A 14,967-nucleotide genomic window follows, 5' to 3' on the forward strand; every position below is an offset into this window, starting at 1 on the left:
CGGGGCTCCGAGGCTATTTGACGTTCCCGCCCCCTTGGAACACATCCCTGTAGTAAAGACACAACCGCGCCCTACCGTCGAGATTTTCTACTGCAATATCCTACCGTAGCAAGATTCAGTACAAAGGGGGAACACAGTTGAGACTATGGTAGTATCTGAGAATTGAGTCAGAATCTTGTGGTACATTTCCTACACTGGTCAGTACAAATACTGCATGCGGTACTGGTGTACCCCCGGCCCTACTCTGCCCTACCCGGTAGTACCCCTGGTCCCCACCTTTACCCCTGCATCGCTTTAACCCCTACCACCCTCTTCGATACCCTACCTCTCCATTTTTTAATTTTACCCACCAGGTCCAAAAGAAAAAGAATTGACCTACCCCCTCTATCTACCCATTACTACCCCCTTTTACTAAAGAGTTCGCTCACCTAGAAAATGACTACCCCTGGTATCGTGATCCACCCCCAGTCCGAGAGCCACCCACCCCTTGGCGTTGTCCGCGGGGCCCACCAGTGAAGTTATCTCTTCGCCATTTGGCAGTTTTGTGTTAAGTTAACTGATATATTGGCTAATTTAACTCAAATCGTTCTCAATTAGCCGAAGTCTCCTTGATCCAGCCTCTTTTCCTTTGTTCGCGGATTCACATTGTACTACCCCCCTTATCCAGTGTTCGTGTCAGGCATTTAAGGGGTGGGGTACTAATGACGGTCGCTTCGTTGCCTTTCGTGCCTGAACCGCCTGCCGCCAAAAGGAGGCCCGGGAGGGGTGGTCAAACCTAGCTAATCCACCCCCGGTAGTAACGGCCTCTTTCACCTGGTAGTCCGAGGGGTCAGTCGACGTGCGAGGGGGTGGGGTAATCCAACCGGGTACCCCCTTGGGGTCAGATGGTTCCGAAGTTCCGTCGATCAGCAAGGAGGCTCTCGTGGCAGTGAGACCGTCCGGATGACCCCACCGAGAGTCAGCCGGAAACAGTTCAAAGGGGGGGTGGGGGGTGGAACCCCTGAGATGACCATGGTCGTTTATTCAAAGTTAAGTTAAAAACAATAGTCGTGTGCAGCTACGGTGTGACCCCACCCCCATAGGACCGGTCCTAGAGGGGGGCCTTTAAGATAAGGTAGGGTGACTGGCGCCAGGACGGCGCCACTTGGGTACCAGGGGGGCAGGTAAAAGGTTCTTAACAACGGAATTAGAAAATCGAGGCCCCTGACTCGAGTAAAGCGACCATGTCACTCGGAAGTTGGTAGGAGACGGGGGTCTCCAAGAGGTAGTCTGATCACACCGGAGGCTCCGGGTACCATCCGAAGCAGTTCGGGTCTTGAGGCTAGAACGTTGTTTTTCGTGTCAGCTGCGTGCCGAGGTACCAAATTTACGAGACACAGTAGTACCACTGTACGAGAGCTTTGAATGTACCACCATACTGGTTTGACTACGAACTTTACCAGGCGCTGCCTGCTGACATTCTTGATATCACAGTACCTATATTGGGCAATTATTTGGTTTGGCAGACAACTACCCGACCCGCCCTCGTGGGGGTCCAGTGCAGGGATGATAAGGGGGTCGTTGAATTGTGACTCAGTCACGCGAGCACTCGTCACGTCTTTTGATCGGATAGGCTGCTGCGCTTGCAATGACTGGGTTTCGAGTCTTTTCGTGTCATACGAGGTGTACTGGAATACCCCAGCATCCTGACTCCGCTGAGCGATCACGAGTGCTACTACTACTAGTTCTCTCGAGGCTTTCGCGCAGCATTCCGACGACGGTTCAGTGTCCCCCTTAATTCTGCTCCCTGAAGCCCTTCCATGGATGAGAGAGTGTACAGACGTCAACGTTCAAACGTCCTCCGGGCACGATGTCGCATCACATGCAACTGGGACACTGAGGCTCAGAGAAGAGAGCTCGGTATACGAACTTCAAAACATCATCAAAGTACCTGCTATCGCATGAGATATTCCGAGGCTCTTCGTCAGATTGGCAAGCCCGAGCTATCGAGATATCATTGTGATGTATCGTTGATCCCACATTCTCGTCCTGTCGTTGTTGCCTGGTTCAGAGAATGAGATATCTAACACCACTAAAGAATGATACAAAAAAAAATCTCATACTTTGGCCTCCGGTAACCTGCATTGGTCCCAGTCAAGCTTGGCCCTCTGACAGCAAAAATCGAGTCCACGTATCGCATATCTAGAGCCTTCCTTCAGGGGGGGGGGGGACAAACTCGTGCTCTTGGTCTGGCCTGCAGGAGGCAAGCTGGAACGCCTCAGTCTCCGAAGATCCAACGGACGCAGCTCTCCGTTGGCCCTTCCTGAATCTCCCCAAGGAGTCTTACGGCGACATCATCTTATCCCTCAGTCACATCTATGAATTCATATCGCAGATTCTCACCTGCTTTCACGGCTGCACGAGCCATCTTAACAGCATCTCCGGAAATGCCATCAAAGATCCCGCCCATCGACGGTCGTCGCTCGGGGTGGGGACGCAACAAACTCGGCGCAACCTATCTTGCTTCAGTGCTTGAGCAATGCATGGTCTACGAGACCTGAAAGATCCATGATCCTCTCATTTCGTCGGGGATGAATCTGCAGCCCTCTCTCTCGTGCTTAGGGTGTGATCGAAAAGAGTCCAACACATGAACCGTCGGCTTTCCGAGGAGGTCGTCCGATACTGATACTCCAACAGGGTGCAGCACATGCTGCAGCTCTCGAAGGACACCTTCTGTCACGATGCAAGCCTCCGAATCCCTGGAGCTCACGACAACTGAGATCTCATCGACGAGAGGCTTTCGGAAAGCTGCTTGGGCTGGTAAGACACACCTCGACAGGTCGACGAGAAGGCAGCCAACGGCCCACACCTTCGATAATCACAGCAAAATTCAGTTTCGAATGTCTCTTCAAGCATCAGGAATCACAAGATGAAGGAGATCATTACATCGGATTCTTGTTCGTATCCTTCACGAGCATTCAGCAGTATTTCAGGCGGCCTGTATTGCCTAGAGGGTCGCACGATTGGGTACATGGTGGAAGAGCTTTCCATAGCATCGCATGTGCTCTGATTTTCTTCTTTGAATTCAAGCTGCTTCGTCTTCTTTCCACCTTGCCTGACACTTCCTGCCATGCCGAAGTCGCATACCCGCAAGGAAGACATGCATCCTGCCAGGCTCCTCTTCAGAAGGATGTTTTTGGAGTTGAGGTCACCATGGTAGATAGAACAAGAATGCATGAACGAGACGCCATCTATCAGCTGTAAACTCAAGCCCTCTGCTTCTTCCCTCAGGAGCGTCTCGGACTCCTCTCCCACCAGGAACTCCAGGAGCGTGCAAGAGCAGAGCTCCATAAGGAGGTACATCTCCATCAGCGGCTTGCAGCCTTGTTCCCCACCTCCGTGCTTCGTCCCCTCTCTCCGCACACTTCTCAGAGTCACAATGTTCGGGTGCTCCTGCATTGCTCTCATCGCCGCCACCTCCACCATCGCCCTCCTCCGAAGCAGCACGGTCGGGGTGAAAATCTTCTTCACGGCAACTTGCTCCCCTCCTTTCTCTCTTCCCCTACAAACGTGACCATAGGCTCCTTCCCCTATCAGCTCTTCGATCACCAGCCCTGAGACTCTCCACCTGCTCCCCCCTCCTCCCCGCGTCCTGACCCGGAATGCCTTCCCTTCCTGCGCTACGCTCATTCTTGGGGCGCAATACGATTGATAAGCTAAATAAGATAAATAGAAAATCGTAAGCTAAAAGATATTTGCAGCCCCCCGGGCCATGTAAAGTACTGACCGTTATCCATGCGTAACGGTGCCATGGTAATAGCTGGCCGCCACATGGAGGGGGTGACGGGCATGGAAGGGGAGACAAGAGGAGAGGCGATGGAGCAGGAGACTTGAGGAGGGATCGTCTTCAAGGAGGAAGGGGAGAGGATGGTCAGAGGCACTGTCTCTTAGTGTTGGGGAAGAAGGCTGCCGCCGAGAGAACTACCGTGACGAGGCGCTGAGCTGGTTGAACGAGGTGTGGGATCTTGTGACAGGAGGAGGAGAGGGAGGAGGAGAAGGAAGAGGCTGGTGTTTCTTGTAATGGAAGAGGAGACGATGGTATCGGATCTTCATTCAAGCGCCAGGCATGCCAAGGCCATGCTCTTTTTCAACGGGTACTCTACTTGTATTGCGCGTAGTACGACAGTCTGACGTGATTGTCATCAGAACGAACTCTAGGTGGACAGCCAGTTTCAAGAGATTTCTTCACTCGTCTGTGATGAATGAAGTCTTTTCACGTGGGAGATGGCTGTTGATCCTCCTCCTTATGCAGTCGGGGTCTTCGTTCGTACTCAACTTCTACTCAGCCTTAGTCAAAGAGCACATAGTTCTGACGCTCTTCCTGACGATGCTGGTCGGTGCCGGGGGGAATGCTGGAGCTCAATCGGCGATGAAAACAATCAAGGACATCTCTTCGGGAGAGACAGTCTGCTGGAGAAAGACGCTGTGGCATCAAATGCAAGTCTCGCTGTGGTTGGGTTTGATCATGGCAATGGTGGCGTGGGTTAGGGTTTACGCATTCTATGGAGGGATTTTGAACGCTTGTGCTATTTCTATCAGCTGCTCAATCATCGTCATCACATCTATCATCATCGGTGCAGGTTCGATGTTTTGATCGTGTTTCCTCGACGGTGAAAGTGACGGAGTCCCGCAGGTTTGCCCTTCCTGATGATCTACTGCGGGCAAGACCCAGTGCACTCTGGCGCTGCAGTGCAGGTGGGTGTTGAGGGACAGGTGGGAAGAAGATGCAGCTGATGACGTGAGTGCAGGTCTTGATGGACTTGTGGGGTGTTGTTGTCAGTTGTATTGTATGTAGCATCATTCTTGGGGCGACCAAGCACCAGGTGAATGGAGAGTTTAAAATGGTTAGTTGAAACCTTGAAGGAAGATGCATTTTTTGAGACAGATGTTCATAACAACAACTCTCTTCTCACCATCAGATGATTCTACGTGACCTTTGTTGGTCACCCAACATTCTCTCCTTCAGAACTCACAGTTTCCAATGATGTCGTTGTAGTTGACGAAGAAGGAGCTGAACAGCTTGATGCTGTTCTCAACATCGTGGACTCCGATGGTTTCCCTGATGCTGTGCATGCTCAAAGACGGAATCCCAACATCAACGGTGCTGATTCCAGTGCTAGCCGCAACGATCGGCCCGATAGTGCTTCCGCAAGGACAGTCGTTCCGCACCACGAACTCCTGCACGTTGATCCCCGCACGCCTTGCGAGCTCTCTGATGACGAAGCCGGTGGTGACGCTAGTGGCATACCGCTGGTTGGTGTTCGTCTTGATCACAGTTCCCTTGTTGAGCAGGGGCCCATGGTTGGACTCGTGCTTGCTGGCATAGTTGGGGTGCACGGCATGAGCCACGTCAGCTGAGATTATAAAGGATTTCTGAAGGGCAATCTTGTTGTGCTCCACTAAGTGTTCCGAGTGATACCAGTTGTTCACGCGCTCGACCAGCTCCTTGATGATCGGGCTACCAGCGCCATGCGCACTGGTGGAGCCAACCTCCTCGTGGTCGAAGCAAACGACGGCGGACACGTAAGGATCTTTGTTGAACTCGGGACTGCTGGTGTAACTGACCAGGGCCTCCAAGGCGGTGAAGCAGTGGGCCTGATTGTCCAGCCTGGGAGAGCTGAGGAACTCGTTCTTGAGGCCCCAGATCTGTTCAGGTTGAGTGTCATACAGGGTCAGGTCAAGATCCTTGATGGCTGCTGCCGTGCAACCAAGCTCCTCCGCAAGAGCCGACAGCAGTTCTGGAGCATGGCGGGAGTCTGCTCCCTCCGCCGAGGTCTTGTTCAACTCCTCATTCACCATGGCAAGGATAGGTACGAGGTGGGTCTCCTTGTTGAGATCGAGCTTTGCTCGCTCATCGGCAGTCTGCAGATGAATGCACAAACTGGGAATGCGGAGGACAGGCCTCTTCATGTGGACAAGCTTCCTCCTGTACACTCCATTCTCCTCCACAATCGCACACCCTGCCAAGGACAACTCCCTGTCGAGCCAAGTATGCCAAAGTCCACCTCCTGCAGACCGGGGGGGTCAGATGTCCTATGCCAACAAAACACTCCTCACCGTAGCATTCGACTCCAAGCTGCATGTATCCAGACGCATTCTTCTTCGACACAGGCTTGACCTTCAGTACAGGGCTGTCTGTGTGGGCTCCGACAATCTTGTATCCACTTCCCTTCTCCATGGCTGCGCTCACTGCAAAGGCCACGATGGTACTGGCGGCCCTGATGTAGAAGTACTTGCCCGGGGCCGCAGCTTGTCCTTGAAGCTTCCACACGTCGTCCTCTGGCAGTCTCTTGAAGCCTGCTCGCACAAGCATGTTCGATGCTGTCTCCACCATCTGGTAGGGCGTCGGCGACGCGCGTAGGAAGAGACCGAGTGACTTGGCTGCGTCCATCGCGGCTTCTGACACCTCGCAGTTCCCTCATCCCCACTCTGATCAAGTAACCGATGCCATGCAATTAATAACGGAACGTGACCGGCGATCACCGTCACTCACCGGGCCGCAAATGAGTATCACTATGAGTCTTTTCTCTTCTCGCCGTACGGCCTGTGCGACAGTGTCAGGGTCAAGCCTCCTCTAAAACTTTGAGTAAATCACTGTGACTATACCAGATCAGAGTATGTCCGAGGCTAGAAACTTGAACCGCCGGAAATTATGATTTACTGATAGCTACTACCAACGCGAGGACCAGTTGTATGACTACTGTTGACGATCGTCTCACGACATCTGGTAGGCTACCAACGCGTCGCATGTCTGCTGCCGCCGACAGATGTTGGCGAAGTCATCGATGAGCGCCTGCCGATGCTTATGAGGCTACATGAACGGGATGTAGGAAGGAGGGACGAAGGATCGATCGCACAAGGGATGGGCTAGGCAAGGAGGGAATGGAGCTGACCTGGTAGCGCCGGGGATTTCGCTCGACATTCATGTTGCCACTGAGGAACTGCTTCTACAGAGAAGATCAGAGGCGACGGAGAGGAGGACAAGGAGCGGAGGAGGACCGGAGGACGATAGGAAGCGGAGGAGAGGAGAGGAAGAGGATCAGGAGCGGAGGAGGAGAGGAAGAGGATCAGGAGCGGAGGAGGAGAGGACGGACATTACCTTGGTGTCTTCATCGATGTCTTTTGCAGGAAAAGAGGGCCCGAAGAGAGAGTTCTGCAGCCAAGTCTACAGAAAGAGAGCGTGAGGGCTTGCAGGACCATGGCGAGGGCGAAGATGACGATCAGAGGGAGAGGAGGGCGACAAGGGGGAAATGGGGACGAGTAGCGGATGCAGGAGTAGAGATAAGCGGGAAGCAAGGGATTCAGGGAGGGGTCGGGAGTGAGGGAAGAGGTGGAACCTGATGCACGGAGCCAAACTTGGCGTTGAGGTGGAACAGAAGGTGGGCAAGTCGTACCCTAACAAAGTAGTGAGAGGAAGTGACGATCTCTCCTCCTCCTCCTCCTCCTCCTCCTCCTCCTCCTCCTCCCCGCTCTCGCTCTCAGCCCCTTGCTCCCCTGCCTCCTCCTCCTCCTCCTCCTCAAGTCTCACATAGCTTCCTTCGGTGCCGTTTCAGCCAGAGCGATGACCAAGTTCTGGACGAGGGACGAGCCGTTGGCTTCGAACCAATGAGACAGGAAGTTTTCAAAGCTGCAGGCACTTCAGGAGAGGAGACGAAGTAGGAGCGAAGATGGCAGGGGAAAGGTGTTTGAGGAGAGTGAAGAAAAGAGATATGCGAGAGGCGAGAGGAAAGGACTGCAAAGAAGTGAGGAGAATCAATGAGAAGAGAAGATTGGAGGAAACGAGAGGACGGGAGAGGTCAGGTGAGGGGACTGGAAGCGTTACTAGGGGCTGCTCGTGTTGACTACGCGCTCAAAGAAGCTCAGCACAGCCTGCAGGTCAGCGTCATCATGTGCAAGGGGAGCAAGATGAAGGTGGGAGGGAGAAGAAAAGGGAGGACAGAAGTTGCGGCAGCGAACTTTCACCTGCACGGGATATTTCTCCCTCATCATCACAGTGACAAGTGCCAACTGAAAATGGCAGATTTCAACGAGGTGGAAAAACAAGTGGGACGATGGACCTGTAGAGTTGTTTGAAAGGAGGGTTGAGAGACGATGGCCTGGAACGATTTGGTGAGCCGGAAGCGAGCGAGGAGGAGGAGGAATTGCCTCAGGGCAGAAGATGAGGTATCGATGACACATGTTGAAGAAGCAGGTGGTGAGATCTGGATTCGACTGTAAACAATGGTGAGCAAGAATGAAAGTGGAGGTGGCAAGGAGGGAAAGACGGGAGTGCGAAAAAGAGAATAGGAAGTTGAGAGTGTCAAGAGGAGGAGAGAGGAGGGGAGGAGGGGAGGAGGGGAGGAGGAGAGAGGGAGAGGAGGGAGGAGAGCAGAACAGAGAGCGGAAATGAGAAGAGCGGAAGGGAGGAGAAGATGGATCTCAGGAGGGGAGATGATGGCAAGGTCTTGAGTTTCAGGGAGGAGGAAACAATCGAACACCTCGTGTCCTTTGCTCTGAGCTATCTCAAACTTGACATGGCTGAGCTGATTGAACAACTCGCCGAACACCCGCGAAGCTCCTTCGATGCCCCCGAAGATCTCGACAGCTTCTTGAGCGAACTCGAGACACTTCTCGCTGTCATCATGCTCAGGCGCTCCTTCCCACTAGCTTCTCTCCCCACCTGTGCGAGCTGCGAAAGAGCGACGTTGTCAACTGGAAGAGATTCTCTACTGCTGGTTGGGTCCTGAGCTTCGCCTGTTTGATCGCCCGTATGAAGGAGCAGCTGATTGCTTCTGCTATGCTGCTGTCCCCCCCGAACCGATTTCCAAACGCCTCGAGAACTTCCCAGGCCTTGGAAATGACGGAGACGACGGGGTGAGGACGTTGAGGGCAGGCCGAGAGCTGCTCTTCCCCCACCTCCAAGAACCTCACCGTCGCTCCCACCAAGTGGATGCAGGAAGCCGCCTCCACCAGCACGCTCGCCTTCACGAACCCAGGGTTGGAGCCGGTCTGATCGAGGATGTCAGCGAGGCGAGAGAGGAAGGGGGCCATAAGGATATCGAGGTTCGTTTCGATCGCAGGCACTTCGAGCACAGCGATCACTCTGCCCAGACTCTCCACCACGTCCTGCAGGATCTCCCGAGGGATCCTGTTCATCTCGCTCACGATGCCCTGAACCAGCTGCTGCACCAACGCCGGGTCGCGGAGGTGGAGACATCCCCTGGAGCAGACCTCCCGGAAGGCCCGAGCTCCGTACTCGCACGTGTCGGGGTTGACGAGAGAGGGGAGGACGTACTCGAGGGAGGGGCTCAGCAGGGAAGGATTCTGCGTGAGGCACCTCGAGTAGTTCTCTATGACCTTGAGGGACGAGGCGATGACCAGCTTGTGCTGCGGGATGGAGCGGGTGAAGATGAAGTGAGTCAGCAAGTTCGTCACTCCCGCTAGCACAGCTTGTCTCTCAGCGTTCCCCGTCAGAGTCGTGAGCTCCCCTCCAATGCAGGAGACCGCGAAAAGGATCCCCTCTACCACCTGCCAGCTGTTGTTCTGGTGCTTGGCGAGGAGCGAGCACAAGATCCCCAGGTTGTCTGCTTGCAGGCAGACAGAGCAGTTCTGCAGTGCGTCCTCGACCCTCCTCCTGTACATGTTGAAGTCGTCTGTATCCCCGCTGTCCCAGTCCTCGCAGTCTGCTGGATATAAAGCGCATCTGCCCAAGTTCGTCACTTTCGCACGTGCACTCGATTGCCGAATCACCGTGTGGCCAAAAGCTCGGAGAGGGAGGAGAAGATCTGTTTCTGAAGGAACTCATGCCTTTCTACCATCTCCACAGTCTGCCAGAAGAAGAAGGAGAGTCAATGTGGAGGCAGGAGATTCCATAATGAAAAGAGATTCCTTGATGGAAAGGAGGTTCAACACAAAGAAGAAAGGGAGTGAAAGCAAGGAGTGGAATGGTAATGAGGTTATGAATACCTGCAAGTCATCGAAATATTCCATCGACACTTCTGATATCCCTGTTGTGAATTCGTCAAGTTCAGCTCCGAACAAACAGTGAGCATCGGAAGTCGTACATCTCAGGGTGCTCACTCAAGTAAAAAACACCAAAGATGGAGGGATACTCCGTCTTTATGAAGAGAGAAGATGCATACAGGAGTGAAGGTCAAGGTCGGAAAGATTACGAAATATCATGAGAGAAGAGAGTGGAGGTACATGGGTCAGCATGGTAGGGGACGAGCACTGGGGTTGCAGAGGAAGTTTCGGCAGTTATCACCTCTGTTCTTGTGTGCACAAAGCTCCAGCATCACGTTGGCTATCGCAAGGGTCTCTCCCTATCCATCATACTCAGTATTCGCCATATGTCTGAGCATATTCCCCACCTTCCCGCTGGCCATCAGCGATGGTCTCCTCAGCATTAGGGCCCTTCCAAGGTTGCAGAACCCCTGCCCATGTCCACTGCGTCAGCTGCAAGGGGCAGGAGAGAGCTCTCCAGCCTCACATCGCAGAACGAGTCGTTGTTTGACATGATGGCGTTGTGAAGCAGCGGCTGTAGCTGCGCCATGTCTGCTACCACCTCGAGTATCACCTGCCCCCCAGCAGTCAGCGGCTCCTGCCCACGTTCCCTCCTGCTGCTTCCTGCACCTGCTCCGGCTCCGGCGGATGCGTCTCATTCACAACAGCCGACTCGAACAGCTCGAGAGCCTCCTGCACCGCCATGGCAGAGGTCAGGCAGGCAGGCTCCACCGACTCGCCGTCGCACTCACCTTCCCAACGACAGGAGAGGAGGTGAGTTGCTTCACCTGGGAGGAGAGGTCACCGACGTTGAGAGCACAGCAAGACAGACAACCATCGGGTAGATTGGGAGCTCCTTGAGGTTCGAGAGGGTCAGCCCGAACTTGCACCACCCTGACAGGGCCTGGCCAACTTGGTGTCAACATGGCACTTGAACCTCCTGCGCCTTCAAGACCTGCAGGCTTCTCTTCATCAAGTCCTCTCGGTTCGACATGGCGAGGATCGACTATCGTAATCAGTCAACGAGTCACCATTGCGATCCTCACGGAGGTTCCCAAACCTGCAGCAGCGCGACCACATGGGATAGAAGCTGCGCAAGCTCCCCCAACGCCTTGTCCTGCCTGGCCCTCGTGACGCTCCACCTGTGTGCTGATCAGCAATGACGGCAGATGTCTTATCGCCGACCTGTCCCACTCCTGAGGGAGCAGCAAGAAGAACTCGAGCGCTATCTCAGGCTGCAACGACAGGAAGTTGGGGTTGTCAAGCATCATGGCCTTCAGCTGCCCTTCTGTCTTGGTCAGCTGCAGCCCCAGCTCCACCAGAGCAAGCGAGATCTTGGTTAGGATCTGGGGGTTTCCGGCTGATGCTGTGTTGAGGAAGACGAGGATGGCATTGAGCAGATGTGACTGGTGAGCTTGCAGTTAGCATGCTAAGCCCAAAGCTCTCATGGAAGCTGTTTACAGAGAATTCGGTGGAGAGATCTTCTGAGTCGTTCTTCATCTTTTGGTGGAGCGTGTTGGCAGCAAAGAACTTGACCTCCTGCCGAGAGGACTGCAAAAGCCCGATGGAAATTTCCCATGCCGACTAGAAATCCTTGCTGTCAGAACCTCTCGAGGCCATGCAGCACTATTACCTTGGTCTGCATGAACTCCACGAGCCACGCGTTTGCTTGCACGACATTCGTCGGGTTCGTGTAGAAAGATATCACCGCATTCTCCACTTCCTGGACGGTGTACGCATGTCCGGCTGAGAAAATTGTCTCAGTTCCATCGACCACGTGACAACTCGGCTACCTTGCATGGCCGCTGCAGGAAGGAGGAACCTGAGCCCCAAAAGGTAAGGGATCTTCATCGCAAACAACTCAAGGATGAAAAGCTTTCCAGCACTCCAAGCACGCAGCAGTGAAAACTCACCTTGACGACTGCAAACTCCAGGCCTCGCCTCCTCTTACCCCTTGTTTCACCTGGATCTCTGTGACGAGCGCTGCTTCCTCCCTCCAGTTGTGTTGCCAACCAACTTTCACACACACGAACTGTCAGCTTCAAGTTCTTCCTGCCCTGCTCCTTCTCCCCCCACCCCCCTCATCCCGCTCCTTTCCCCTTGCCGCCATGGCGAGGTGTCCTTGGAAGGTTCCCGATCTCTGCTCTCCGGATGGTATCCGGCGAAAAATCGTAACTTCTGGCCCGGCGGCCCGAGTCCGCCGGGAGTCCCGGGCCGGGCCTGCGGCTAGTTGAGGTGACTCGATAAATTCGGCACAAGAGCTGAGCCTGACGATTTATTGATGAAGCTACTGAGAGCTCGCAAGCTCGTCTATCTCAAGGCTTCAGAGGTTGACTGTTGACTCGGATCCACTGGTATGAAAGCGTCAGAACTTAAGACAAGTGAAACTTCTAGTCACTGAGATGCCGCACCTTGGGGCTGCTGCGAAAGGTGGAGATGAAGTGCTCGTCTTGGGTAACGGATTTGACATGTCCGAGGGGCAGGAAGCATGAGACGAACGTCCCTGTCCCGAGAACTCAACAAAGCGATTGGGGGAAGTCAATCATCAGCCATACCAACAAGGGGATAGCCGTCGGTGAGAAGCTTTTCAGCATGAGGCAACTCGAAATGGTTAAAGCATCGAGAATCCTTTGTTCTCGCCTCGTACTGCTCGTCTGCCTCCATGACGATCTACAAAGGATGTGTCAGAAGTATCGAAGAATAACGCGGATGACTCGGATACCATGTTCGCTGGCAGCAACCTCGAAAGCTCATCTTGCAGTTTAGAACCATTCTGCACCTAACGCTGGACAATCAGTTTGCTCCCAAAAGGTATAAGAGTTCCACCGAAACAAACAACTGGTCTCGGCAATTTGTCGCAAGGAATGGGATAAGGTAAGGCCAACATCCTGAACCATAGCATTGCCATCATCAGTGGTGAAATCCTAAAAGATTTCATTCACCGTCCAAGTTCGCAGACGATTCCAGGCGGATCGTTGTGAACAAGCCCAAAGGAACTCGCTATCATTCTTGTCAGTAGTACCTTCCACCACCTGCCGATGCCTCGCCTGCAGTCCGAACAGACATAGCCGTTGACCATAGCCCAGGTGAGGGCCTTGGCTTGCATCAGCCAGGTACTTCAGGAGCACTGCAAGCACGGGTCTGAGTTTGAGTGGCGACAAGGCACAAGCTTACGAATGCAGTATCCCCGCAAGACGTCGCAGCGAATGTGTTGGAGGATCTGGGACGAGGATCAACTCATGGAGACAGTTTCAAGGCACACTGACATCTGCAAAGTAAACCATGTCCTTGGGTACCATACTCAAATCAACTTTCTTTAGATAATCCTTCTCGTATGTGCTGTTGTACGAAGGTGTCGGCGAAGGGATCACCATAGGGAATCTTGTAAAATCGTGAATGATTGCTCTCGGCGGGAACTCCCCGAAACATTCTCCATCTTGAGGACGCGCTTGACAGGAGAGCGCTGGGTTTTCTGGCGTGCCTTGCGTGTAAACAACCATTGCACATTTCTCCCACAGTTGAAGCCCTGTCGCCATGTCGGCATTGACAGAAAGGGAAATCGGTTGAGTTTTGCGCAACCATTGAGCAATCTCTTCTATCTTCTCCTTGCTCGCGATCTCTGAAGGAGTCAAGGAAGTGAAGTCGAGGTACACCTCTCGCCAGTTCTCTTCAATGTCATCGGGAAGCGAATCATTGATTCGAAACGACACCGGAACGCCCTTGAGTTGAGAATACACTTGACTCCTATAACCACCATTCAGGTCCGAGACGAAAGCAGAGAACTCTTTCGCTTCGATCGCTTCAAGAGCGGAATTCACATGTTTTGAGTTTGAAAAGATACTGGAAACCGTCTTCTCGCCCTCATGATCAGCGGATATGGGAGCAACCACGTGCCTCAGCGCTGTGCATTGTCCAGAATTCTCGATGCATGCAGACATCCTTATCGCTTCCTGGACCTCATTTGTAAGTTTTGTCGCAATCATGGTGTTTGGACCACCAGTGCTGGCAAGCGTCTTCGGCGAAATCTTCTTGATCTCTCTCGCAACTTCTCGACTCCCCGTAAAGTGGGTGGGGGAGGACGGGAACATGGAGAGCAGCTTCTGCTGATTGGCCAGTGTCAGAGAAGCAAAGGTGACCAGCTCCAAGGGAACACGGTGCTTCCGCATCAGTTGCAGGAGCAGCTGAGTCCACCGGAAAGAATGCTGCTGGGTGTTACCGCGCGACAGGACGACCACGGGGATCCCGAACTCAATGTTGCGAACAACCTTGCGGAACAGGTCGAGGAAGTTGGAGAAGTTGCTCACGCAAGACACAAAGACAGGGTCCCTTCGGACGGAAATCATGCCCTTGGAGTGGTCCTCAAGGAGCAAGTCAGCAAGCCGCCTCTCCACCTTGTTGGCCTGCGCCGATTCCTCGATCTCAGTGATTCCGTCCTGCTTTCCAAAGTCGATCGATTGATTCCCAACAAGAATGGCTGCCGTGTCCAGGTCCAGCAGGTCTGCTTCCAGCTGTCTGACGGCCTCCATCAGCTCCTTGCACTTGGATACATCCTCGTACCCCAGAGCTGACGTCGACAAGTGCTCTCGGATCGCATCAAAGGCCTCTTCATCCCCAAGGATTTGCTTCCCATTGACATTGCCGATCGCATTTGTCGTGTCGGTCTCGACTCCGTTGAGGAAGTCCTTCCCCTTCACGATGGTTCGGATTGGATCCTTATGCCACAGGTGCTCGTCGAACTTCTTCATGTAATCTATTGTTCTCTCCCTGAGACCTGCGGAGTCGAAGGCTGGTGGATTCCCGAAAGCTGACTTGTAGGCTGACGTACCAAAGTTGTAGAATCGCTTGCCAGCATGACTTAGCCGAAAGACCGCAGCTGCACCGGACGACGACGACCTCGAGAGATTTACAAGAAGCATTGAGCTGCTTGAATGCATGGGTTTCAAGATA

At 53.6% G+C, this 14,967-nt stretch overlaps 5 protein-coding genes across 5 annotated transcripts; 1 reads left to right on the forward strand and 4 right to left on the reverse strand.

Annotated features, from left to right (window-relative positions):
• Positions 1–1,385: 1,385 nt before the first annotated feature.
• GUITHDRAFT_150908 (hypothetical protein) lies at positions 1,386–2,184 on the forward strand. The gene has a single exon (XM_005838368.1). The coding sequence runs from the start codon at positions 1,800–1,802 to the stop codon at positions 2,055–2,057; it is 258 nt and encodes an 85-aa protein (XP_005838425.1). The 5' UTR covers positions 1,386–1,799; the 3' UTR covers positions 2,058–2,184.
• A 73-nt stretch (positions 2,185–2,257) lies between these two features.
• GUITHDRAFT_134377 (hypothetical protein) lies at positions 2,258–3,669 on the reverse strand (the record flags this gene model as incomplete). The annotated part of the gene is made up of 4 exons (XM_005838369.1): positions 2,258–2,337; positions 2,383–2,494; positions 2,537–2,848; positions 2,926–3,669. The coding sequence occupies 4 exons, from the start codon at positions 3,667–3,669 to the stop codon at positions 2,258–2,260; spliced, it is 1,248 nt and encodes a 415-aa protein (XP_005838426.1).
• Positions 3,670–4,919: 1,250 nt separating this feature from the next.
• GUITHDRAFT_84989 (hypothetical protein) lies at positions 4,920–6,439 on the reverse strand. The gene is made up of 2 exons (XM_005838370.1): positions 6,097–6,439; positions 4,920–6,047 (listed from the first exon to the last, which is right to left on the reverse strand). Exons 1-2 carry the CDS (start codon positions 6,428–6,430, stop codon positions 5,002–5,004), a joined length of 1,380 nt encoding a protein of 459 aa, XP_005838427.1. The 5' UTR covers positions 6,431–6,439; the 3' UTR covers positions 4,920–5,001.
• Positions 6,440–6,552: 113 nt separating this feature from the next.
• On the reverse strand, positions 6,553–13,126 carry GUITHDRAFT_102715 (hypothetical protein; the record flags this gene model as incomplete). The annotated part of the gene is made up of 29 exons (XM_005838371.1): positions 6,553–6,583; positions 6,759–6,832; positions 6,933–6,986; positions 7,139–7,204; positions 7,377–7,434; positions 7,568–7,666; positions 7,862–7,908; positions 8,002–8,046; positions 8,517–8,652; positions 8,699–9,721; positions 9,769–9,845; positions 9,985–10,025; positions 10,283–10,340; positions 10,389–10,451; positions 10,508–10,594; positions 10,651–10,713; positions 10,773–10,808; positions 10,856–10,924; positions 10,976–11,026; positions 11,081–11,162; positions 11,206–11,426; positions 11,482–11,604; positions 11,654–11,766; positions 11,814–11,895; positions 12,432–12,523; positions 12,576–12,690; positions 12,743–12,799; positions 12,860–12,908; positions 12,963–13,126. 29 exons carry the CDS (start codon positions 13,124–13,126, stop codon positions 6,553–6,555), a joined length of 3,276 nt encoding a protein of 1,091 aa, XP_005838428.1.
• A 145-nt stretch (positions 13,127–13,271) lies between these two features.
• On the reverse strand, positions 13,272–14,936 carry GUITHDRAFT_65959 (hypothetical protein; the record flags this gene model as incomplete). Its single annotated transcript, XM_005838372.1, has 1 exon — positions 13,272–14,936. The coding sequence occupies one exon, from the start codon at positions 14,934–14,936 to the stop codon at positions 13,272–13,274; it is 1,665 nt and encodes a 554-aa protein (XP_005838429.1).
• Between the last annotated feature and the right edge of the window lie 31 nt (positions 14,937–14,967).

Source organism: Guillardia theta, assembly GCF_000315625.1.
Source record: "Guillardia theta CCMP2712 unplaced genomic scaffold GUITHscaffold_11, whole genome shotgun sequence".
In the NCBI taxonomy this organism is placed as follows: domain Eukaryota; class Cryptophyceae; order Pyrenomonadales; family Geminigeraceae; genus Guillardia; species Guillardia theta.